At 33.8% G+C, this 26,100-nt stretch overlaps 4 protein-coding genes and 1 long non-coding RNA gene across 10 annotated transcripts in view; 3 read left to right on the top strand and 2 right to left on the bottom strand.

The window, feature by feature from the left end:
• Nucleotides 1-160: 160 nt before the first annotated feature.
• LOC6640622 (probable 28S ribosomal protein S16, mitochondrial) lies at nucleotides 161-769 on the top strand. The gene is made up of 2 exons (XM_002063081.4): nucleotides 161-401; nucleotides 463-769. Exons 1-2 carry the CDS (start codon nucleotides 285-287, stop codon nucleotides 724-726), a joined length of 381 nt encoding a protein of 126 aa, XP_002063117.1. The 5' UTR covers nucleotides 161-284; the 3' UTR covers nucleotides 727-769.
• LOC6640623 (receptor expression-enhancing protein 5) lies at nucleotides 753-3,276 on the bottom strand. Of its 2 annotated transcripts, none has more exons than XM_002063082.4 (4): nucleotides 3,020-3,276; nucleotides 1,209-1,441; nucleotides 1,040-1,139; nucleotides 753-970 (listed from the first exon to the last, which is right to left on the bottom strand). In XM_002063082.4, the coding sequence occupies exons 1-4, from the start codon at nucleotides 3,168-3,170 to the stop codon at nucleotides 909-911; spliced, it is 546 nt and encodes a 181-aa protein (XP_002063118.1). In that variant the 5' UTR covers nucleotides 3,171-3,276; the 3' UTR covers nucleotides 753-908. The 2 variants fall into 2 exon arrangements, with proteins under 2 accessions (XP_002063118.1, XP_015034215.1); XM_015178729.3 differs by lacking the exon at nucleotides 3,020-3,276 and adding an exon at nucleotides 2,278-2,496.
• LOC124460038 lies at nucleotides 2,064-2,648 on the top strand. Its single transcript, XR_006953992.1, has 2 exons — nucleotides 2,064-2,158; nucleotides 2,583-2,648. It is a non-coding gene; the product is annotated as an uncharacterized LOC124460038 (long non-coding RNA).
• A 1,197-nt stretch (nucleotides 3,277-4,473) lies between the features above and the next one.
• On the top strand, nucleotides 4,474-6,724 carry LOC6640624 (actin-42A). The gene is made up of 2 exons (XM_002063083.4): nucleotides 4,474-4,627; nucleotides 4,919-6,724. Exon 2 carries the CDS (start codon nucleotides 4,946-4,948, stop codon nucleotides 6,074-6,076), a length of 1,131 nt encoding a protein of 376 aa, XP_002063119.1. The 5' UTR covers nucleotides 4,474-4,627; nucleotides 4,919-4,945; the 3' UTR covers nucleotides 6,077-6,724.
• Nucleotides 6,725-11,863: 5,139 nt separating this feature from the next.
• Nucleotides 11,864-26,100, bottom strand: part of LOC6640625 (tyrosine-protein kinase Src42A) — a 46,079-nt gene continuing 31,842 nt past the window's right edge. For 3 of the 5 annotated variants that reach the window (XM_023181989.2, XM_023181987.2, XM_023181988.2), the window contains 8 exons: nucleotides 15,548-15,669; nucleotides 15,392-15,476; nucleotides 15,254-15,332; nucleotides 13,477-13,645; nucleotides 13,254-13,412; nucleotides 12,793-12,970; nucleotides 12,558-12,724; nucleotides 11,864-12,494 (listed from right to left, as the gene is read on the bottom strand). In XM_023181989.2, the coding sequence (XP_023037757.1) occupies nucleotides 12,286-12,494; nucleotides 12,558-12,724; nucleotides 12,793-12,970; nucleotides 13,254-13,412; nucleotides 13,477-13,645; nucleotides 15,254-15,332; nucleotides 15,392-15,476; nucleotides 15,548-15,669 (1,168 nt within the window). In that variant the 3' untranslated portion in view covers nucleotides 11,864-12,285. The remainder of the gene's footprint in view (nucleotides 12,495-12,557; nucleotides 12,725-12,792; nucleotides 12,971-13,253; nucleotides 13,413-13,476; nucleotides 13,646-15,253; nucleotides 15,333-15,391; nucleotides 15,477-15,547; nucleotides 15,670-26,100) is intronic. The other 2 variants (XM_002063084.4, XM_047010208.1) reach the window with 1 other exon arrangement.

Here is a 26,100-nt window from a genome sequence, read left to right as displayed (position 1 = left end):
TGCCACGAAAACCGATATTCTTTTACACAAATGGAGATGGACTACTAAATGTCCATAAAATATTCAAAAGTCCCACATATTTGGTAATTGATATGTATATTTCTCACAGACCTTTAACCGTCTAAGTCACTGAATTAACGATAAAATACGGGAACCAAGACTCACATCACTAATCGACTGTACTGCTATCGGCATGGACATGTAAAAGCGTTGCCAGATCTGATTCAGCTGTTATATATTATTCTTCCTAATTCAATTTCCTGCAATATATTTGAATCTACAAAATGTCCTTGACCCCGGCCAGTGGTATTGGCCGCTTTTATAAGCAATCAGCCAAAATCATTCGTTTCGTTCGGCAGGGCTGCACCAATCGACCATTTTATCACATTGTTGTCATGGAGGTGAGAGAACCGCAACTTTTCATCTACATATATATTATTATTATCCTTATACCATTTCCAGCGACGCAAAAACCAACATCAGCCAGTGATTGAACAAGTAGGATCCTACGATCCCCTGCCCAATGATTTCAATGAGCGACTAGTGGCCCTCAATACAGAACGCATCCGTTTCTGGCTGGGAAAGGGAGCACATCTCTCAGTGCCGGCTGCCGAGTTGCTGGGCATTGCTGGTCTCCTGCCAATACATCCACGGACCTACATGACCGCTTGGCGTAACCGTCGAAAAGCTGCCGATGAGGCGCAAGCTGAAGCTACTTCTTCTTAGTTCAAATAAAGGAAAAACACGTTGAGTTTTAATTGTACAACAAGCGGAGATTTTTTTCTTTGTGGCTAACAAACGCATCATATATGTGTGTGTAATTAAAAATTAGCAAAGTTTCCAAATAGTGATTCCTCTGGGGATACCCAAATGCTTGTGACGGAAGTAGTGGGCTATTCAATTGCGGTCTAATCTGACTTTAGCACGCTGGATGCCTTCTTCATGCCATCATCAATGATCTTGTCAACAGCTGCAAGACAAGGAAACAGATGAATTAGATAGAAATTCCTTTAAGAACAAAACGATATAGGGAACTTACATTGATGATGTTTCAGGAAGTATGGTCGCACCAGTTTGTTATAGATAATAACGGAGCCATTCTGTTCCATTGGTAGCATGCACCAAATAAGGAAAGCACACTAAAAGAAACGGAAAAAGACAAAACTTAATTTCTTTCCAAAAATTAACAATCAAATCCCAATACTTACTTTCAACAGCCAATAGAAAGGTATGATGTGGGTCAGAACCCCAGAAAAGAACTCAATGACCGTAAATATGCCAAATGTTACCCAGTAGGTCAGCCATTTGGTATCATCCTGCTTGGTGCTCGATTCAATTGCATGGATTGAGATATATGCAGGATATAGTACACCAATAATGTTGCACAGGAGTTGAGCGCCGTAACCAAATATCAGGTACAAGGCGCATAACAAAGAAGCACCTGTAATAGAAATTTCACTTAATGATGGATGATGTGAAAATCATTTTGGAACACTTCTACCATAACGAAGAATGGCATGCTCCAGGAATAAATCAATTAGTTTGCTTTCCAATGCCTCAAATGCCATGATCTCTAGCTCGTTAACGTTACACTTCTAAGCTAATAAAATTAAAGAGCCTTCTATGCTATTGCAGAAACATTAAACAGGGACGGTTAAATCAATAAAAGGGCCAAGAAAAGGGTTTAACCAATTTGCATTTTCTAAGAATCTCAACAATTAGGGGTTTGTATTCCTAATCCTCTAACTATATCTATTTTTATATTCTTCTTTACTTCAAAAGGAAACGGCTTAAATCCCATTTTGCTAGGCATTAAAAGTTCAATTCTAATTGGAAGTGGAAGATGACCATTGAAATGGAATCTTTACATTTCAAAATTGCAAATGAATTTGTGTAAAAATGTTAAGTATTCGCCTCCCTGTCCACCGCTCCTGATATGCACATATCATCTCTCTGGTTATGCTATAATTAACCATTTAGCTGTTGTCAGAAATTGCAGAAAAGTGTACTGCACATGGTTTGAATCCCGGCCAGTCTAGCATTGCATGCCCGGATGACCACAACAGAACAGAAAATCGTCGACAATATTCCTTTTTATACCACATTTATCATAAATGATGTCATGATGGCTGACGAACTAATTATACATAGATATCGAGTAAGTTTTGCCCGCATTTTGTTGTTGTTTTTGTTGTTGAGAAGGTGTCAAAAGACGAATGTATTATGGGGTAGTGGAATATATTTGGGGCGTAGCCTTCCGATCTGTCTAACACTCACCTGTGCCTATATAGATAATGGGAACCCTGACATTGCGTTCAACTGCCTGTCGGTGTCTGATATGTAGAATATAATCCCAAAGCCACATTTGAGGGGCTCAACAACACGCACACATATACAGACAGGTTAACTTATATATATGTATGTTGTTGTTTCGTTTTACACGTGTGCAAAGCGCCACGAAGGCAAAGTCACAGCTTGCTCAAAGTCGAACTAAAGCTGAAAGTCAAAACTGAGCTTTGACCTCTTGACTGGGCCGCAGATGAGATAGGTGAATTAATTAAATTTTTATTTTTTTTCTCCAGCAGCGTCGCTACGAAGACAGAAAAATTTTTGTACTTACTCGTAAGTAAACAAAGAAAATTGCAAAATACATTGATTCCCCACGTAAGTGTATGTGTGAGTGTGCAATGAGAATGTGTGTGTTTGTGTTTGCGTGTGAGAGAGCTAGTACCGCACATGACCGGGAATGGGAGAACAATTAACCAATTATTAACTAAGCCAGGTCAGAACAAATCATCTAATTTGATGACTGATTGTCATCCCCAGCCCCCCCTCACACTAAAATAGAATGTTAGTGGTTAACCTTGCTAAATATATATCACCAAATTGGCTATTTTTAAATATTCTACATTTCTTCTAAAATGGCCTGCTAGCCACGTATTACGTAGGCATCTGGTGCACTCCTCCTCTGACGCTCCTTAAATGTTGATGATAAGGTCATGCGTTTGAGGACACTCACCAAAGAAAATATTGACTCTGGAAAATCCTGATTTTTGTTCGAGTAAATCAAGTCCTTTTGTCCATGGCTTGGCGGGATCATGGAGAGATTTGTCGACCGTTGTTTTATATTGGTCAAACCATTGTTTCACTTGTGCTAATTGCGCTGCCATTTTATTTGTTTGCCTTAATTGGGTGTGTAAATATATATTTTTTAAACTTTAAATTTCAGTATTTTAATAGGTAAAATAAACTAATACAAATGCCGACTTTTTACATATGCCAGGCTGGTTATCGCTATCGATAAAAGTCTTGTTTTTTTTTTCTTTTGTCCAACACTACTCCGCATTGGTGTTGTGACACTGCGTGGCACTACTTTTATGGTTCAAAATTAAACAAATCTTTCATAACATAAAACATGATATTTAGCAATCATAAATAATATAATTCACTTGTACTTGAAAATTCGGATATTATCTAAGCTTTTATTCATACGTCATATAGTTATTCTAAAGAATTTTTAACAAATCTTTTCAAAAAAAAGTTTTTTTTTTAATACAGAATAAATAGTAGACGAGTAGACAAGGCGGCAAAATTCCAGATTATTTTGTAATATTATTTTCAACAAAAAAACTACAGATCAAAAAGTGTCCTATCGGCCCAATAAATACCAAACCTGGGTGTTCACATTCGTCTTAATTCATTAAGGTAAAACTCTGGTTAATTTAATAAAATTTAATAACGGTTATGCTTTTTATAAGAAAAACTATGAAAAGTAGTACTACACTTTTTTAGTTGTAAAAATCGTGCCCAGTGAATTTCCAACGAATTAACAAATACATATATTGAAGATAAGATAGCATTGTAGCTGGTTAATCATTTTATTTTACCCTAATTTAATTTACCAAACTAGCTAATTTGCTAATCGAAATGCGATTGTTTTTAAAATTTTATTTTCGACCTGTGCAATTTTTTAAACAAAGTCAAAATATCTAAATTTAATCAGATCCTGTGAAAAATAAGGCACTTCAAGTGAATAACGTCGTTTTAATGATGAAGTTTATGTTTCTTCTTTTTTTTAATTAAGTTCATTTTGTCTTAAATTTTTTTTTTAAATCTTGCTTAATTCTAACGTTTTATCGATTGGTGGAATTCCCTTCTCTAGTCTTAACGTTTGTTTTACTTTTGTTCGATGGTTGCAACTTGCAAGCGAGTTCGATGCATTTTCGTTCAGTGTGACGCCTAACGAAACTTTCCTTAAGCCGGCATTTTAACAAAGTGTAGAGAAGAGCGAAAAAGAAGGCGTTGACAAACTCTCTCTCGCTTCGACTCCTTTGTTCGAGTTTGATTCCTTTGTTGTTCGTTGTTTCGTTCAATGTTCGAGCACTTCGTTGAGTTGGGCTGCCACAGTGTTGCCCAATTGCTTTCAGATATTTCGTTTAAATCGAGAAAGACGAAAAGTTTCGACCAAATTCGACCAATTGATTTCAGATATTTCGTTTAAATACAGTGGTGGAAAGTTGAAAAGTACAGTGGAAAAAGTAGGCGTCGTCAATTGAAATTCGTCTGTCATTGTGCCAAGTAGTAGTTTTGCGGAGCTCGAAAAAAAATTCATCCATTTCCATAAAAGGTAATAAATAATATCGTTTTGGCTAATAACCGGGTAGGATTTTGTCTTGGTGTGTGCAATTCTATGTATGTAAGTGCGCGTTGCGGTTTTCGTTTTCGTTTTTTTTTTTGCGGTCCTTTCGGGGCGGCTTTTGTCTTTGTCAGCCCAAGCAAAGAGATTCCGCCCATCCTTTGTCCTGTCTGTGCGTGCATGTGTGTTTTTCAATTCGAGTGTAGATAAAAGATTTTTCTAATTTTTGAAATTTCGCATTCTTTTCTTCTTTTTTTTTTTTTCTTTCTCACTCTATTGCAGAAAGTATTAATTAATTAATCAATCAGAATGTGTGACGAAGAGGTTGCTGCTTTAGTTGTTGACAATGGCTCCGGTATGTGCAAGGCCGGTTTTGCCGGTGATGACGCACCCCGTGCCGTCTTCCCATCGATTGTTGGCCGTCCACGTCACCAGGGTGTGATGGTCGGCATGGGACAAAAGGACTCGTATGTGGGTGATGAGGCACAGAGCAAGCGTGGTATTCTCACCTTGAAATATCCCATTGAGCACGGCATTGTGACCAACTGGGATGATATGGAGAAGATCTGGCACCACACCTTCTACAATGAGCTGCGTGTGGCCCCCGAGGAGCACCCCGTGCTGTTGACCGAGGCCCCACTCAATCCTAAGGCCAATCGCGAGAAGATGACTCAGATTATGTTTGAGACCTTCAACACTCCGGCCATGTATGTGGCTATTCAGGCTGTGCTGTCCCTGTATGCATCGGGTCGTACCACTGGTATCGTTCTGGATTCTGGTGACGGTGTCTCTCACACTGTGCCCATCTATGAGGGTTACGCCCTGCCCCATGCCATTTTGCGTCTGGATTTGGCTGGTCGCGATTTGACCGACTACTTGATGAAGATCTTGACTGAGCGTGGCTACTCTTTCACCACCACCGCTGAGCGTGAAATTGTCCGTGATATTAAGGAGAAATTGTGCTATGTCGCTTTGGACTTTGAGCAGGAGATGGCCACAGCTGCTTCAAGCTCGTCGTTGGAGAAATCATATGAGTTGCCCGATGGACAGGTCATCACCATTGGCAATGAGCGTTTCCGTTGCCCCGAATCACTGTTCCAGCCCTCATTCTTGGGCATGGAGGCCTGTGGTATTCATGAGACTACCTACAATTCGATCATGAAGTGCGATGTGGATATCCGTAAGGATTTGTATGCCAATACCGTCCTATCTGGTGGTACCACCATGTATCCAGGCATTGCTGATCGTATGCAAAAGGAGATCACCGCTCTGGCTCCGTCCACCATGAAGATTAAGATTGTTGCTCCACCAGAGCGTAAATACTCCGTATGGATTGGTGGCTCCATTTTGGCTTCTCTATCCACATTCCAACAGATGTGGATCTCTAAGCAGGAGTATGATGAGTCTGGTCCATCCATTGTTCATCGTAAATGCTTCTAAATAATTCCACCCACAACAACACCAACAACAACTACGATGATGATGATGCCTGCGGCTGGCTAAAACTGGGCGTGCCTCCTCTTGACCACAACAACAACAACAACAACAAAAAATCACGTCAGTTCGATGAATAGAGGAGAAAGAGAGAAAATGCACGGGCAACCGCATAATGATTGCATTCCAAAACAAAATAAAAACTACTTTTATACACAGTTTTATACAAGAAGACCATAAAGCATACGATCTAAAAAATCTATATTACGATGATGTATGGGAAAACCTACCCACACGCACACCGACACACACACATACACAAACACCCACACACAACAACAACTTACACATTAAGCAAAAGCCCATTTTGTGTTCTAATATCGAAATTGATCAAGTTCATAAAGCACATTGGCATTTATTATATTATAAAATAATCATATTTGGCATTTACAAAATATTATCAATATACACACACACACAAAACACACACACATTAAGCTACTTCCATTGCATTCCTATTGCATACATTCCAAAACAAAAAGAAAATGAAAAGCATACATATTCCATACCATACCATACCATACCATACCATTCTCTAATTGTAACCGCTTAGGTAAAGAATAAAGAAAAAGCGATGAAGAACTGAAAACATAATGATGACTTATAAATACTTTTTTGATGACTAAACTCCAATGGATGCGGTCATCGGGCGAGGGCGATAAACACGCGCTCTTTTCATTGCATATATAAGGCAAACGAAAAACTAGTTTGAATTTCAACCAATATATAGAAGAAGTATAAACAAATGTTAACTAAAGAGCCCAGGAAGTTGGCGATAAGCGATATGCGGGTTCAAGATACAAACTTTAATTTTTTCGCTTGGCTTATCAGTCGGCGGCGACGGCCACGCCCCATAGATTTTAGCGGTATTTTCAAGTTGATCGATTGCCATTCATATAATAGTGACCATATTGCCTTATATGGTCAGGCATTGTACAATTGTTTAGAGAAAGAGATAGAGAGAGCGAGAGAGAGATAGAGATAGAAGAGAATCAGCAATAAACAGAGCGCAAGCAAAACAATGCCAAATGCTGAGACTGACTCACCCACAAAAAAAAAACGTTTTGAAGTTGCAATCCAAATTCGAGTCATTTAGCGGCATTGTTTTGCTAACCATTTTTGGGATTTGAGATTCTCACTCACTCACTCACTCAGAGTAGAACGCACCCCATGGTCAATGGGAAGAGAGATCCCCCAGTTTTGTTTTGTTTTGTGTTGGTTTTTGGGCAGGGTTCAAATCAATCAAATGCAATTGTTCATATTGTCTGGTTTTGGTCTATAAAACTCGTATTGACCAAAATCATTGAAGCTCAACTATTGACATGAAATTAAACAATTTCGTTTGTCGACAACGACCATAAAAGTACTTTTTGTTTTGTTTGTTACGACGGAATCCCCGTTTTAGCCATATATGGCCAAAAAGGAAACTCAAGAGAATATTTGATAAACATTCTCATTGATAAGGTTATCGTTATCTTTCAAGTGATCAACAACCTTAGTTTGAAATCGAAACTACTTAGTTGATAAGATTTGCCTTGAATTGATCTTATACATAATTTTTATAAGTAGATCCAATGAATCATTAAACAGAAATGGGAAACATTTGCCTTGAATTAATTTTATGAAAACTATTTGAATTTTTAGGATGGGGAACATTTTTTTTTGGATTTTCTTTTTTAGCTAAGAATATTATTCATTTCATTTCATTATATGCTTTATTTCCTTGATTATTATATTTAGATTAAAGTTAGCTATATTCATTTCGAAGTTTAGACTTACATGTATGTCATTCCAGCTGAGATATAAGATAATATTGGAAATAATTTTGTCCAACGATTTGAAATATTGAGAATGTTTTCTTAAAATGATTTGTTTGGATTTTGAAATACTTTTTGAGTTTTCGTTATGTGAGACAAACTTTAAACGGAAACCATGTTTTTTGAAGTTGCGGCAAGGATATAGCCCTTAATTCTGAACCGATGTTAATGAAACAAAGTACGGTCGACGCAAAATGGCCACAATTTTGGTCCTGAACACATTCAAAATTTTAGGATTTTTGTGACAATTTTTTTTTTAACACTAAACCCAAAAAAAAAAAAACGCACAAAACCATTTTTAATTTTTTTTATAAAAAAAAAAATCCCAAAATTTTCGAGTGTGGTCAGGACTAGAATTATTTCTATGGTGAATCCATTGACGATTTAAACTTTAATTTCAGACCATCAAGATATCAAGTTATCCAAGAATAACAAAAATATCCCTTAAAGGCTAAAAATACAAAATTTTTAATCGCATGAATTGATTACAATTAATCTGGCTCATTAAATCATATAAATTTACTATAATTGTATTTGAAAACTTTTTGAAAAATGTGGTATAAATGGTTCTTTAAATATATTTTTTCAATCCTTTATAAAAAATTATTCTCCAGTACAGAAAAAAACCCATTGGGTGACACATTGCATTCGCCAAAAAAAAAAAATTGTTCTTTAGATTAAGTCATTTAAATCAGTTGAGTTGGGTCAACCACCGCCCCAAAAGATATGATTAATGCTCTATATATATGAAATTCTCAAGTAGACTGTTGCTGATTGCGCCCGTCAAGAAGAATTTTTGCTTTTTGGGAGTTTAAAAAGAAGTGTAAGGGAGGTAGCCATAAAACAAGAAATTAACTAGACATGATATTACTTGAGGGTAAAATTCATTAGAAGAAAATAACACTTATGGTCTCTATGAATAATAAAAAGATAAAGTAGTTTTTCGTAAGAATTTTGTTGGACGTCTTAAGTTTTAGGTATATCTTTCTTTTATCTTGTTCATAATATTGATTTGTAGATTTCAATCTATAAAGGAATCTTTTACTCGTAATATTGCTCTACTACAGAAGTCATTATATATATTAGAATGATCATCTTTATGATGGATAAAGACCCTCAATGTAATAATAATTCGTTTTGACAATGTGTGTCATATCACATTCTCATGTGATAGTGAGGTGACAAAATTAATGAATGGATTCGCAGTTACAAGCTTAAATTTCGACCTGATATCAAATGGATCAAATATATGTTAAATTTCCAAAAAAGATACTTAAAATTAATATAAAATTTTTTCTTAAGATTATAGAAATGCAACTAATTATTTTTAACGTCCAATCAACGAACTGGTCAATCAACTAGCCAAAAACTTGCAATAAAAACGCCTAAAAAATTGACAAATTACTAAATTAAGAATGAAAACTATCACAAAAGAATACTGTTAGTTATTCACCTTACTATATCATAATCTAGATAACATGATTTTCATTTAAAGATTAGGTTCTGAATTAAACTAACAAAGCGCTACTACATAATACAAAAAATGAGTAGTTAATAATGTAATTACATCATTTTACACATAATTGACACGTCACTTGCTTTAACCTATTATATGTAGCCAATCATACTGAATCATCGATTTTCTAAAAAAAAAACCACACAATATGAATTTTATCACAAAGAAATAGTCATTTAGAAACTGGCGTAATGAAATATTTGTATGATAACATTTAAACAAAAATTTGCAAACAAATATATAAACAATTTGCTTTTCATTAATATTTAAATGGCAAATAATCTTTTTCCCGAAAAGTCAATACGGGATTCGATGGGATGAAAAAATTAATAATTTAACTCCAAAATCAATATTTTGTAATGTAATGCCAAAAAGATTTCACTCTTTTATAGTTTATTGTAAAGCGATCACCTAAGATAACAGTTTCATTGGGATGGCTTTGCGTTTTCGAGTGCATTTTTTGTTAAGTGTTTTGGCTGTTAAACTGATTAAATGGAAACTAAATTGCTTGTAATACTACAATCCACTACTAATTCGAGCGAAATATTCAAAACAGCTATTCATATCTGTACTTTATACATATGTTTGTATATTTGTTATTCCTAAATAACACCAGCTTACACCAAAAGTGATTTTAATCAGACAGATATAGATACGATCAATTACATATAGAGCAGACAGATATAGACCTCAACAAATTTAGCATTAGAGACATGCAAAAATGGCAAGTATAATCTTTGTTATGGATTTATTGAAACCAGTCGGTACGAATATTTTATAATGGATATATCTACATACATACATATCTGACACATCTGAAATTAACATTTGGTAAAATATTCTGAGATTTAGTGAAATATGTGAAACTACAATGTTTTAAAAAATATTTACTTGTGCCTTTATTGGTTATTTTTTCTTATACATTTTTGTATTCACTTTCTTATTTGTGGTTTTGTTTTTTGTCTTATATAGCATTTTCAGAATCGTTATACATGGATTAAATACGTGATTTTGTTACATGAATTTTATTTTTGGTTTACAAAAGGTTATGCTCAATTTATTAATTAATAATTAATTATTGTTGTGTCTGTGTGTGTGTGAGTGTTCATGTTGTGAAATGAGAAAATTAATGCTAATCATATATATAAATGATTTTGATTAGATCTGCTATTTATATATATATGTATGTATAGAATAATGAATATATAATGATTGTGTATGTGTGTGTTAATTTTTGGAAGCAAAATTGATAATTAAGGATATAAGCATTTATAAAATCAGCCTTCAATACATTGTATTAATACGTAGAATAGGCATTTAAATTATTTAGAGGTTTGTTATTTTTTTATTTTTATATACTAGAGTTAAACAAAAACCAAACTGATACTTACTCAACACAAGAAATGAAAGTACAAAAATCTGAGCTGCATTTCTAAAAATTGTTTCGAAAGTCTGCCATTTGAGCCAAATTTTAGGTCAAAACTAAAGCCAAATTAAATTTGCAACCTTTAAACATAACAAAAAATAAAATATTTCTTTCTTTTTTTTTATAAATTATATAAGACGACAATTTATTTTGTGGTTTTTTTCTGTTTTTTGTTCTAAATTTACATGTAGGCGTGTGGATTCGCATTGTGGTGTTTGTGTTCGTGTGTGTTTTTTTGTATATATAATTAAAAAATTTAAAAAATTACAATTAAAATGTATAACATTAATAATATGGATTTTAATTTATTGCATTAGGGGGTATACATATATATATAAATGTATATATATATATAAGATGCTAGCACTTGATTTCTCATAATGAATTTCTTTTCTTGATTTTAATTTGTTTATATTTATATGTATGTTTATATATATAAGTATATATGATTCGTATTATTCATTTTGTCGTTGATAATGTTGAGTGTGTTTGTGTGTATGTGTGTGTGTGTATGTAAGTATGTATAAATGTATGCAAAATTTAAGTATAGTTAAGATAAGACACATAATGTTTTAACTAAAACAAAGCATAAATATGGGTTCATCTTCTCTTCTCTTTTACTTTTCGCTTCTTTCTTTCTTTCGTTCTGATTATATAGTAATGACTACTGAACTAAACAAAAAGGATTTTATGGTAACGGATAAGGTTCTTTTTTTATAATTGCTGCTGGAGCAGCATCTAGCCGAGAATAATAATCGAATATATATATATATAATCTGTGACTGTATATGTATATGTGTATGCATATATGTTTATGTATATGTATGTGTGTATATAAATAATAATACATTGATATTGCATAGATATATTTCATTTCCAACACATAAAACATTGGACACTTATTACAAGAAAATAGTTGGGACAACTAAACAAAACAAAATATAATAAATGTTGTGATTGGCATTTTTCGGTTTGTTTTTGTGTGCTTTCTCAAAAATACATATACAAAAAACATATATATAAGAAACATTTAAGGGGGGTGGAAGGTGGAAGGGGGGACGACTTGTTCATTTTACATGCACTCACTTTTCTCACTTACATCACTAATTTGCTCGCTTAAATGCTAAATAACATGAATTCTATATATATATATGCATATAGATAGAGGGGAGCTGACGGGGGATGGGATGGGATGTGGGGGTTATTCCCTCCCCCCAAACCCATTCTCTTAGCGATTTCTGTGTGCAAAAACTCATGTAAACTACACCACTAGATAAGAATTGTCCGTTCATTATTCTCATGCACATAATGCTAATCATTGCTGCTTGCTGCCTACTTCCATTAGATCCTTAATCTTGGTTCGCTTTGTGCCGGCCGTTGCCGCATAAAGCATTTATCAGTAAGCCTGCGCTTCCTTATAGTCACTCTGATCGGATGTATAGAAATCCTCGAGTTTCCATTGGAGTGTCTCGAATGTTGGTCTACGCATTGGATCCTTGTGCCAGCATTCAAGCATTATTTCATACAAACGCTGTTCACAATTGGGTGGCATTGGCATGCGATAGCCATGTTCAACCTGGGTTAATACTTCGGCATTGGTCATACCTAAACAAAGAAATTAATGATATCAAGGATAATTACCTTTTAGAGTTGTCAACAAAAACTCACCAGGATATGGTATGCGTCCATAGGTGACCAATTCGGTGAGCAGTATACCAAAGCTCCAGACATCAGACTTGATCGAGAATTTACTATAATTTGCTGCCTCCGGTGCTGTCCATTTGATGGGGAAGCGTGCACCAACTCTGGCCTCATATTCATCCTCTTTGATGAGTCTGTTATAAAAATTAATTAAAAATTAATCAAAGCTCTTTAATTTAACTTTTCATTTCGTTGTGCTTACCTGGCCAAACCGAAATCGGCTATTTTCACTATATTGCCATCGCCGACAAGCACATTACGTGCTGCCAAATCTCTGTGGATATAGTTCTGTGACTCCAAATATGCCATGCCGGCAGCTATTTGGGCTGCCATATCGATCAGCGTTTGCATTTTAAGGCTACGACCTTTGCCTGCAATGGCTAAAAGATATTAAAGTAAAGTAAGGAACAAATGCAATGCAATTTGCCATGAGTTATGAAAAAGAGTGAGCGAGCGAGCGAGCAAACGATCGAACGAACGAGCGAGTAGTAGAAGTAGCGAGTAGCGAGTAGATCGAACGGGCATGAGGGTAGCGTGAAAAATGTATAGAGAAATGTTATTGTAGTTGATTCTTGGGTTAAATGCGGTTAAGCGTTATCAATGTCTTTGTGTGTGTGAAGGATCTTTAACTTCTCTCATTCTCCCTCTATATATAGTACCTACCTTGCAGATATTCCAACAATGAACCGTGCTTCATCAGTTCGGTGATAATGTAGATAGGCTCTTCCACCGTACAGACGGCATAAAGTTGTATAAGCTTGGTGTGGCGCAGTTTCTTCATGATTTGAGCTTCAGCTAAGAAGTCCTTGGGATCCATTGTGCCTAAAAAGCATGCAAATTCAATTAGTATAATCAATTATCAGAATCATATAATGCTGACACTTACCTGATTTGAGTGTCTTAATGGCCACTGGAGTTGTATTATTCCACAGACCCTCCCAAACGTCACCAAACTGTCCAGAGCCCAATTTGCGTACAAATTTCAGGGAAGTTCTATCAATTTCCCATTGATCGCGGGTTCGATGTGAGAGACCCTCAGTCACGGGCTTCTCAATCTGTTTTTATTTTTTTAAATAAAACATAATATAATTAGTAAACTATTTAAGTTCAAAAATTTAAAGATTTTGTTTGGATTAGTATTGTGATTATTATGTTTGGAGTAGAATATGTGGTGATTGTTTTTTGTTTTCGGTGCCAATTGGTTAATGAAAGTTAATAGCATAGATTTTAGGCCTTATTTACAAATTTTGTTGGAATAGCTAGCAATTCGTTAGGTTGTTTTAAATTGGTTAAGGTTGGATTCCAAGTAGTCGTCACAAATCCAAAGAGCGAAATTGAAGAACTAAACTAGGAACTGTTTTAGAAATTAAACAAAAGTGTTATCAAATTCTTATAAAAATATTCAAAATCTTAAGATTTTTTGTTTACATATAGAAAAGGCAGTTTAAAATTAGATTCATCTGACTATTCGAACTTTTATTTAATAAATTCTGAAGACAAATATTTGAGAACCGTTTCAATTTGAATTAGTTGGGATTTGTAAAGTATTTTTAGAACAGTTTCTGATCGAAAACGCCTATTTTAAACGTTTTTTCAGTGGCTATATTTTGCTAGTTGGTTATCTAAATCTTACAACCTCTTTAAAATTTAACTCAAACATTGTGATTAAGTTAGATTGAGGTCAAATTAATTTATTTTACAGTTAAGAAACGTTCTTCTAGTAATTGGTAAGGCAATATTGAAAGATCCATCGAGGATAAAGAGAAAGAAGGTGCTAAGATGGATTAAAGATGTTCTTTTTTGTAAGAGGAACCGGGTTGCAAAGTAATAGTTTGTAATTTGTCTTGAAAACAGGATCAGTGGTCCAGACGTTGTGCTTCTTATATTCTAGGCCTGTATAAGAAACCTGACATGTTTATGATCTTGATAACTATATTAATTAGATGTTAATTAGTCTAATGTGACCTTTGAAAGTCCTTTCCACGGTTTAAATTTGTCATAAAAAAAATAAGAGTTTAGAAAGTCTTTAACTTTTGGTTTTTTATTGAGTTTAAATTAATTTTGCACTTTGAACTTGGACTGTAAATGGTTGTGAATGATAAATATTTTGAAATGGAATATATGTATGTATAAATGTATACATATTTGGTATATTCGATTAGATTTATAGATTATGTGTTGGCGTGAATATAGTGGTGGATATTGTGTTGATTCGATATTTGGTATTTTATTTATTGGATGGGCAATTAACACACACGCACACATTACAGAGAATCCTACCTCAAAAACACCCGAAAAAGAATTTGTCTTTTAATTGGTCAGTTTTTTTTTGTTTTCGTTTCATTTTGTTTTCATATAATTATTTTTGGTTAGTAGTTACAAGTTTATTAATCGAAAAGGATAAAAAGTATGCCAAAAAAAAAGAAAAACACACAATTGTTTAGTTTATAATATCAAAATAGTGTTAAACAATGAAATAACAATGAACAGAAAAATGATAAATCATTGTATGTAATAACAATGTGTTAAAATGTGTGAATATAATGATTAAATGTTTTTTTTTCCTTTTTTTTTAATGTGAATGTCAATGCTAATGCTAATGCTTAACTAAGGCCAAAAACGATGAGCATTCGAGCCAAATTTGTTGGCCAATTGTGTCTTACCTGTACACAGGGTTTGCATAAATTGACGCAGAGACCATCCGAATCCTTGGAATAATGCTCCACGAGCTCTTGCAGGGTTCTATTAAGAATATGGAGTAAAATTAGAATGGATTCTTATTCATAGCCAGGTTAACTTACCTGAATGTTGTACGTCTGGCAATGAAGAAGCCTCCCTCATCCAATTGTCTGATGCGATAATGCTTAACTGTATCTCCATCGCGAACTGCAAAAACAATATTAACAAAAATCACATTAATAAATATATATATGTCGGTTGGTTATTGTGTCACGCACCTGATAGCGAGTAGTCATTGTGTCGGCTCTCGGAATCACGAATTAAAAATGCACCATGTTCATTCTCTGGCAGTAGAAGTTTTTTCTCAGCCTCAATGCGTTTGATTTTGCGGAAGTACCAACTGTAAAGGAAATATGAATATGTAGATTAATTTTTAAAAAAACTAAAACAACAACAATTGACTCAAATTACTGCACATAAACATAAATTTGACATAAAGTGCGTTTTTTCGTTTTGTTTTAATAGCAGGAAATTAGCTATGAAAATTATATATGTAGGCCTACTCTCCTTGATCACTGACATGGGCGTTTGGGAGACACGTGGGTGGCCACACCTTAAACGCATATTCAATGAATCACTTTTGTTTGCCATTATTGATACCCTTTTAAAGAGGGTATTCTCATTTTGTAATTGGTGGTTTACTGAATGTATATCAATATTTTATCACATGTTTTAGGTTTTCCCACTTTGAGGTAAATTTATAGATTATAGAATCAAAACTATGTAACTGAAGATTGATAACTAAGATGATAAATTGCAATCGTATGCAAAAATATTGTTTCTGATATATAATTTGATATAATTGGCCACAAACTTTAATATCATACAGTCTACTAGATCACCATACGATAAGGTATAAGTTTGTTTGCTCCATGATACCATAAGGACAAAGGTTAAGAAAAAAACGTTAACAAACAATTAAACAAAATCCATAAGATACCAAAATACAGAAATCTTTGGCTAGAACTTACTGTAAGTATCATGATCTAAATCCCTAAAACCCTGACCGGAGACCAGAGTACACTTTTCTAATAGATTTTAGTGGGATGATTCCGAATCCGTTGTTCAAATTTTCTCGAGTCCAGGAGATATCGTAACAGTTTTGTCCTCTTTTGGCCAACTCGGACTCGGAGTCAGAGCTCCATAAAGTATAAGAAAAGTATTCTCTGGTTTCTAGGTCTGCCACTCGGCTCATTTTAGTCGTTTTGTGTTATAGATTAATCTAAATTAACCCAATCTTAGTGAGTGATCATCTAACTAAACAGGGTAAACAGTTTTTAATGGTATAAAATAGTAAATTTTTGGCTTATCCAAAGCTAGTGTAGCCTAGATTGAATTGGAAATATCTTTTTAAGTTTATTATACCATAATAAACCAAAGTTTAAAGTGAAAACAATTGCTTTACTTTTAAGAAAACAATTTCATTACTTTTCTTGTATTTTTCAAACTTTATACTTTAAAAATTACCAGAAAAAAACCTAATTTTCTTTAACAAATTCTTAATAATTTGCTATATTATTGATATTATTTCATTTAGTTACAGACATTTGACTAAGTGACAATTAAGTACACAAGTTACTTGTTTGTTTTTTGAAATATTCTAGTTAAAAGTCAACATCCAATAAATTACTAACTAATGAATTTCATTGAAAGTCGATATTAAGTTGTACAATGTACATTTATCTCATTAAATTTCATTTGTATTACTCATCTTTAGGGGCTTTTTTTTTTGTCGTTTGTTTTTTAGTTGAATAACAATTTAAGTTCATATTTTGGGTGTGAAATTGAAATATTATTGCAATTATATATTTAAATTATTATTTTGTAAATGAAAAGTAGTTGAAAATAATATTGGTTGAAATGTTCTACAATTATTTATCAACTGAAGTTGTTGTATTTCGCAACAATTGGAAACGCGGATGGATGAAAATTTAGAAAGATGGAAAGGTTTTTGTGTTTTGTTTGGCAACTCACATCAGTTTGATGATGATGATGATGATGATGAATCAATCGTTTTGACAATAACATTTCAATCCAATTTGTTGCGGCATTAACATTGACCTTAATAATAGATAACTGATGAAATTGTTTAAATGTTTTCTTTCTTTTCTTTTACTACTGTCTTTTAGTGTTTGCTTTGTCCATCATTTTCCCCCTCTATTTTTTTACTTTTTTTTTTTGTTATATAACAGTTTACAAAGCGTTAACGGATGTGAATGATGTTGGAACTTCTTCTTTTTCTTCTGTCATTTTGGACAGTTTTTACAGGAAACTTTTCATTTCATGGAGAGAGACAGATTCAACTAGTTTCAGACCAAAGTCAAGTCCGTATTGAAGGGCAAAAGTATTCTTTGCCGTTTTAGGAAAAGTGAAAACCACTTTTATGGAACAATTCCAAAAGCATCTCTAGCATATATGTCCATAAATTGAATAGAAACAACGAAAAAGAAAAAAACACTAAAGAAAACAAATCTTCATCCCGGCCAACACACACATTCAAGATAAGTGGTTGGTTAGTTGCCTTCTTTCTTGGTATCATAAACCTGGCCTGGTCAGACAGCCGCCTGCTATCTTGGGTGACCATAACAACTATGGCTCGACTTTGCTGGTCTTTGGTCTTGGTAGTGGGGAGGGGCAACAACAGCAGCATTCAGTTCTATTGAATTTCACTTTGGATCTCTCTGGTTTTTCTTTTTTTATGAGTTTTTTTTTTCTTTGCTCCTTTGGGCTAACATTTTAGCAGGAATGCAATGGTCAATGGCCAAATGGAAATGGGAAAAAAAAGCTGCAAAGTAATCTGATTGTGCAAAAGCCATTTAAAGGTATTATTAAAAGAACTCTTGTGTGTGTGTGTTGGACTCTTGACTGCATTTAATTGGCTGTCTGTTTGCTAGCAACGGACAAAGGAGCGAGTAGCTATTTGGCTTTTGGTTGCACATTTGCACATGTTGAGACGTTGTCGTTGTCATCAACAACGGTTGTCTACCATAGCCATAGCCATCATCATCATCATCAGCAGCCGCAGCAGCAGCAGCTCTTGCAACAAAGTTGAAGTTATCCAGCAATTTGCCAGTCAACAGGATGCCAGCTGCTAGCCTCCTCCTTCTACCTCCTCCTAGTTATATGTGTGTCTGTCTAGGCCTACCATTTGGCTCTCATGAATGAAGGAGAGTCAGGTTAGCTTGGTACAATTTGATTGATTGGCGCGACCTGAAGCTGCTGTAGACGGCCAGCACGTGTCTATTACGCCAATAAACGTTTATTAGACGCCATTAAATCTGCTTTCAAACAAAATACACACTCAGCCACACACACACAGACACACACAGATTTATAGAGGAGGTTGCCTCCTATTTTAGTCTATTTTTAGATCGATGGATCGTTCAGTCATGCATGACTTTTATAAATATGCATTAGGCTGGCTTTAATTACTCCAGACAAGCATGGACATCCTGTGCAAATTGTAAGCCTAATGGCTAACCAATCTGGTCAGCAGTAAAAAAAAAAAAAAAAAAAAAACACAAAAAGGGGAAGACCAAAATAAACCTTAACGCCGCTTTTAATAGAGCCAAAGAAATCGGAAATTATCACACACAAGCCCAAGGATCAAAATAGGTAGAAGTTCTTAATTTAATTCATATTTAATAAAAAGTTAATTATTTTCAAACTTTTTAGTTTGCATTTTCAATATATATACAAATACTTTTCCTATTTTTCGATTTCAATTTTGGTAAGAACATCTATAGATATAGATATTTTGAAGCTTCTAAAAAGTGACTTGAACTTCAGAAAGATCGTAGTCCCAAAAATGCAAGTAAGTCTTAAGAGAGTTTAATGAACATTTATCGTTTCAAATTGGTACTAAGATAATTCTAGATTTTTAAGAAACTTTTAAATATAATTCAACTATAGAATTTTCTAGGCTCAATGCTTTTAAACTCATCTTTGCAAATTCGATTACTTATTGAACGACTCTGACTACTTTACAAAATTAAAGACATATTTTAATGTCCTTCTAAAGACTCTACAAGTCATAATAAATAGAATAATTTGGAATTCTACAGTACTAGTTAATAATGAGAATTATGTGGAAAATAGTTATCTATCTTGTAGGAGCAATATTGTTCCAAGTTCAGAAAATAAAATAATAGAAAGTTTCGAAAGTCGATGCATAGTTTAGAAATATATTTGAAAGCCTTTCAATCATTTTGGAAACATGTTTTATATATCTTATATGATATCGCCAATTCGTAGTTGGCATTGAGTCTTTTATTCCTTCATATGTGTAGACTAGAACCAAACTAGACTGGGTTTGAAAACAAAAACAATCTATAAACACTACAAAGTTATAGCTTATATAGAAAAGAATGCAAAACCAAACGTGATTTGTACGCTATTATATTGTTTGGATTATTTTCCAAGAAAAATGTTACAAACAAAGTCAGGGTGTTAAAATTAAAAGGTTTTCAGATGACATAAGACAAAGGTTTTTAAACACAACTAAATATCGTTACAAATTGTATAAAAAATACAAAAAGTGAGGACATTTTGAGTTTTTATAGTACCCATATAAATAGGTAAAAATAATGTTAGAAAATAAACTGATAATACTTAACAATCTTTAATTACCATCTATGGAAAATGAAGTTTATATTAAACACTTTTTTCTGATTTTGTCTAATTTTTTTCAGTGTAGAGAAACATCTATATCTAAGTATGTTTGCCATGGCATATCCATTCATTTTTTTCATGATTGCAGGTTACAAAAACACAAGAAAAATTGGTCTAGAAAAACTCGACATGTTTATTTATAGATATAGACAGGCGGCCGGCCAACAGGCCAACAAATACTTTTAAAAAAAAAGTGAGATAGATAGAGAGAGGGAGAGAGAGAAGCTCGTCTCCAAGCCATAACCGAAACCAAAAACCCCAAAGCCAAAATCAAATGCCTGGTCAAGTGAAGTCCGACTCTTTCTGTCTTGCATTTTTTTTTTTTTTTTGTTGCTGCTGCCTCGGGCGTTGTTCAAATGGCCATTTCGGGCCATCGTCTTGCAGGCAACTTTAACTTTAACTATTTTTAAACAGTCGCTTTAAGCAATGTAATGCGATTTTGTCTAAAAATATACACATAACAACGGCAACGGCAACAGCAACACAAGATCGTCGTCGTCGTCGACGTCTACAACTTTTCTGCTACATGTTGCATGGTGTGGTGCATGGTGTGTCTGCCTGTTTTTGGCCATGGTTAGTGGAACTACAACAACTTTACAATCTTTGGACTAACATGTTAAGCTTGTTTTTGGCTCAGTTAACTTAATTGCAAAAGGCAACTAGAGAAGAGCCTATCAGTGTGTGTGTGTATGTGTGTGGACCATGGACATGCACTTTAAAGTTAAAATTAGATTAAGTGAGTTCGATTGATCGATCGAACGATCGATACCTAACCAAATTCTAGCCTAGTGCCTGTTCCAATTTGTAAACTTGACGTGCCCCCGTGTGATTGACATTCGTTTTACCTGCCTGCCTGCCTAGTTTAGGCCTAGTTTTCACCGTGCCCGATTCCCAACTACTTACACACACACATACAAACTCACACACATTTTGTGCCAACTTTGACAGTAAAAGAAAACTATTTCACACAACGGTTCATGGCTCGCCTTTTCCTATTCTGTGCTGGCCAATTGTTTTAATTCTGAAAAGAAATGGGACAAAAGTCCAAGTTGCCGGGTCTCCAAAGTCTGAACATTATTGAATTTATTGAAGCAGGTCAAGATGTCGACAATGACAATGATCATAATGATGATGATGCTGCTGATGCTGTTGCTGCTGCTGCATTGTTTGTGCATTTAATTAGCAAATATCTTCAAAATGAAACGGAACCAAACTGGTTTTTCATTTTCAACCCCTCTCAACTAATAAACGTCATGGGCATGATTCATACAAAATACAGATAAACCGGCCAGCCAGACTTTATCATCTTCATCATCAATTGCTAATCTTCTTCTTCCTCCCTCCATCGCCCTCTGTCTCTTTCTCTGTCTCATCTTATCGCATATCTCATTAAGTAATTGTTAATTTGTTATATAAGTTTCTGGGAACAAGTTTTCGTGGAGGCCAATTTGTTTAAAGCCTATTGAACAAATATTTCTAGTTAAATCCATAAGGCGCTTGGCTTTAGGCTTAGCTTTTTCAATTATTGATTGGTATTCCAACTTTTGCATATTAATTGGAGTAGTTTTTCTTTTTGCTGGTCACGACAAAAATGCAGTAATGGAAAATTCACAGATATGTATGTAAAATCATGTGTCTGTGGTGTGTGTGTTGTGTGTGTGTGCACTGCCACTTTCTCTATATAATTGTCTTCTCTTGGCCATATTTGGTTGTCTCCCAAATATCCGTCATTCGACCGCCCTGTCTATGTGCATTTATTTTTAAATATTTAATTAGAAACATTTAAAAAATACAAACAACTTAAAACCAGTTTCAGTTTTTTGATACCCTGCATTTAAAATCTAACAAAAATTGGGATATTTAAGAGACTTAAGAGACTCTTTTGCACTTATGGTCAACATAATAAATGATACGGAAAACCTTTTCAATGAATTTTGATAGTAAAAAAAAAGGTCCTCATGACTTCATTCTAATTTTATTTAAGTTAAGGCTAATGAAATAAAAATTTAATGTTTTATCATCAGCAATCAACATAGATTACTTTGACTTGAATTCGAAATTTTCCAACATTTCACTTTGAAAATAGGTATACAGATCTAGATCTTGAATAACATACTTTATAAATTTAGTATGAAATATTTTTTAGATAGATAATAGATCTTGAATATCTGGTAAACCAAAATGACTTTGGCTGCTAATCATAGCAACTTCATATGTATGTAAATCGGATTTCTCAACAGGGTATCTTCACGTCTAGTTGCTTTAACTAAAACTAGAGAATATTCACTTCATATTGATTAAGCATTTACTTAATTCTCTTGTTTATTCTAGAATTACTCACTCATTATCCCATATTATTTATATTCATAATACTTAGCCAATAAATTTCACTTTTTATTGAGACAGTCTGTGACTGGCAAAAACTTACCTGAAAAAGGAAACGCGAATAGAAAATTAGTACATATTAAATATAATGTTTATAAACAAACATTATTTATCAATGGGAAATAATATGGAATTTACTTTTGACACGCGACACATTGAATTTGGAATGCATTCATATCCATATGAATTAAACAAGCGAATTTTTAATTACTTGCAAATTTAATGCAATTTCCCCCTGGTTCCCAACTGTAATTAGTGCAAAATGCTGACTGACGAGGGAAAAACACACACATACATATCCAGTGAATTCATTAAATGACATATTTTTTAATTGCAATGGGCGGAACTGAAATCCATTTTCATTATAAATTCATCATATAAAATAAAATGTTTCTTTTATTAATTTAAATGGCTGAAACTTTCCAATTTTATAAATTCTCCCAAGTTCCATGGTCCATTTCAGATTATTTATTGCTAAGCTTTCAATTATATATGTAATGTTTAGATAACTTTATAAATTTTTAACTTGAAAACTTAAACAGTTTCTTAAGACTTCTTGCCAAATGGCAATAAATGAAACAAATTTCCTTTCTACTATGGGACATCTTAAACCCCATTGAGGGCCAGCTTCCTATATATTTCTGATTCCTTAATGTTATATATAAAGATCTGGATGAATTCAACACAGACGTTTGATTTAGGATTCTCTAATAATTTAACTGAGTTATTTATAGATCCAAAATTAATATGCATTTAAATCGATCTGTCTTAATACAAGTAAAACAAAATTTAAATAAAGTTATATGCTTAGAAGATTTGATCATTGTCTATATTTAAAACACTTAAAGTGATTCCCGCATATTTCTTAGGAAAACAAAGTTTATTTTAATAAATGCAAATCAAAATTAAAGTCAATAAACATAATATTTGTCATAACTTGTGATGTGATGAGGTCACAATTTAAAAAACAAAAATGTGCAAGTGATGATAGTTTTTTTTTTTTAAGATCCAGTTTTGTTTGACAAGTAGAAGGGCTTTTATTCTAATAATCATTATTTAAACTGGGGAAAAATGTATCAATGCAATGACGCAGTAAAGTTTTAAAAGACGTCAACAAATTGTACAAATAGTAATAAAAAATTAGTCAATAATGAAAAATATTAAATAATGCCATTAACGCATACAAAGTATGTGTTTACAAGGAAGCTAATTAACTAAGAGTTATCAAAACAAAAAAGTATATAAAGATGTAATACAAAGACTGACTGTAAGAAGAATAAATCAAACAAATTTTTTTGTTATGGTTTTTACATTATTGTTTTTTTTACAAGCATTTCCTGTATTTTTCCAGTTTTTCCCCTCTTTGAGACAATTGTGGTGGAAAATTGGTTAGCTGGTTTTGGTTTGTGGTCTATTTATAACCACACTCTACACACACACACACACACACACACAGAGAGAGAGATTGCCACACATAATTGTTGGATGGCGCCAACAATTGGCAGCAACTGCAGGCAGATGTTGGTTAAATAAGCAAAGCAAAGCAAAGAGAGAAAAAAAAAACTGGCTAAGAAATAAATGGTCAAAATGCTTGAGGCTTTAACTTGTGGCAGGCAGGATGCTGCTTAATATATAGATATTAACAAGTTGTTTGTTGCCTAGACTATTTTTTTTTTGCAGAAATAATTTGTAAATTGTTAGGCTTTCAGTTTTTTTTGTTTGTTATTTTCAGAATTTGCAGCTGCATTTCCTAGCAATTTAGTTTTTTCTCTTTCTCTCTGTGTGTGTGTTTCGAGTGAAAATGTGCAAATAGAAAATGACCATACATACACACACACACATTATCAAGTTCCGGCTAAATGTATACCATTTGGCCACACTTTCCACCCAAGTTACAACTTCTCTACTTGCATCTCTACAGAGAGAGACAGAGATGGAGAGAGAGAGGCAGACAGATAGTAGTTCAATGTCATTTCTATTATATGGTTTCCATTGTTGCTTAAATTGACATGATTTGAGCAAGAGACTGATGTTTATTTCAATATATATATGATATAAAAGCGCCATCAAGTTTATTGTTCTAGTATAGAATGGATTTCAAATAATAAACAAACGAAAAAAAAAAAACACAACTCACGATATCGTATCGTATTCGCCTTTTTGGGTAGGTCTAATCAAACCACCTGGATAGTGTCGTCGTTACGCTTGAGAGAAGTTGGTTAATATATTACATATATATGTATATATAAATTGAAAACTGATCGTTATTGCACCATCCTCCACGTGCTGACACTATTCTCTAATACTTATATAAAACCAAAAAAAAAACCAAGAAAATTTCAAATGCTTTAACTAATGATTGTCATTTGGCTTTTGCTTTTTAGAGGAAGGTTCGTTCCTGTTTTGCAAATTATATAGTAAACTGGGGCATATATGTAGTTGGAAAATACACCCGCACATTAACCAAACGACACTACTAACCGCACCCACACCCAGATCATTTGTACTGTGTGTGGGTCATCAGTTGCAAATTACTGGGGAGGTAAACAATAGATAAAAAAAAAAAGAAAAGAAAAACAAAACTAAATTGCATTCTAAACAAAATCAAATTAGTGTGTACTGCTGCTGCTACTGCTGCTGCTGGTATACATTTCGAAATTAGTTTTTAATTTCAAATTATTAGATAGCAGTCAACTATTAGATGCGGGTGGAAGGCGTCAACATTCCAAAGAAAATTGCACAACTGCAAAACCATAAAGATTTCTCCCCCCATGTTTATCTCTCTTCCCTTCCCTTTTTAAGGTTCTATGCCAAATCAATTTACAGCTGTTTTTTAAGATTTATTTGCACCTATTTTTTTTGTTGTTATTTAGAATTCTTGTGACTAATGCTTAAGCTATTAGCAACAACAACAATAACAAGCCATAATTGAAATTCAAAATCAGTTAACAGACCCAAGAAAACACAGAGAGTGATTGGGTGAGAGAATAAGCCAAGTTAAGCTTCTCTCTTTTTGCCTTTTTTTTTGCTCGTCTTTTCAATGTTCGTTCACTTGTTGGTTAGTTGGTTGGTTGGGTTTTTGTCCAAGTGTTGTAATCACAGCAAATACTCAGAGTCGCAGAGTTGAGTCTCTCGAATTGAGACTCAGACACGTTCAACAGACACAGACACGTCGTCGTTGGACGACGATTGAGTTGAACATTTATTAACCTGCAAAATATTTGACTATCAAATAAACGCACAAATTGCCTGCTAAATACGTGGTGGGGGCTCCTGTGATGACCAAGGGGGAGGGAGCCCCCACCCACATTTAAAGAAGTTCATGCGACAAAAGTCGTGACCATTTTTATGACACGCTGCTGCTTCTGCTGCTCTTTGAACAATTAAAACCGATAAACAAACATTGCTCGACACATATTTTTGTCTTTTTTTTTCTTCTTTTTATAGTGTTTGAGGAGCGTCAAGTTGTTAAAGTAAAGCATATTGGACGACATTTCAGTATGTGTGTTTTTTGAGTGGCGCTGAGACCAGCACGTGTATTGAGTTATTTGTGTTTGGGAGGGATATGCAAATTTTGTAAAACAACTGAACCAATTTGAAACGTTTTGGCCTTGAAGTTTTGTTGCATTTGTTTCACGCAGACACAACCAAAAAAAGATATACACATATATGACTTCCAGTGGAAAATTTTGGCATAATAACGACAAAATTAAAC

Source organism: Drosophila willistoni (genome assembly GCF_018902025.1).
Source record: "Drosophila willistoni isolate 14030-0811.24 chromosome 2L unlocalized genomic scaffold, UCI_dwil_1.1 Seg196, whole genome shotgun sequence".
Classification (NCBI taxonomy): Eukaryota; Metazoa; Arthropoda; class Insecta; order Diptera; family Drosophilidae; genus Drosophila; species Drosophila willistoni.
Note: the sequence above shows the minus strand (reverse complement) of the source record. Positions and strands in the feature narration are given on the sequence as shown.

Excerpts from the sequence above, each read along its gene's own strand:
- LOC6640622 (XM_002063081.4), top strand. The coding sequence starts at position 285 with ATGTCCTTGACCCCGGCCAGTGGTATTGGCCGCTTTTATAAGCAATCA. Across the intron at positions 402-462 it reads ATCACATTGTTGTCATGGAG|CGACGCAAAAACCAACATCA; the intron begins GTGAGAGAACCG and ends TACCATTTCCAG.
- LOC6640623 (XM_002063082.4), bottom strand. The coding sequence starts at position 3,170 with ATGGCAGCGCAATTAGCACAAGTGAAACAATGGTTTGACCAATATAAA. Across the intron at positions 1,442-3,019 it reads CAGAGTCAATATTTTCTTTG|GTGCTTCTTTGTTATGCGCC; the intron begins GTGAGTGTCCTC and ends TTTCTATTACAG. Across the intron at positions 1,140-1,208 it reads CTTTCTATTGGCTGTTGAAA|TGTGCTTTCCTTATTTGGTG; the intron begins GTAAGTATTGGG and ends CGTTTCTTTTAG.
- LOC6640624 (XM_002063083.4), top strand. The coding sequence starts at position 4,946 with ATGTGTGACGAAGAGGTTGCTGCTTTAGTTGTTGACAATGGCTCCGGT.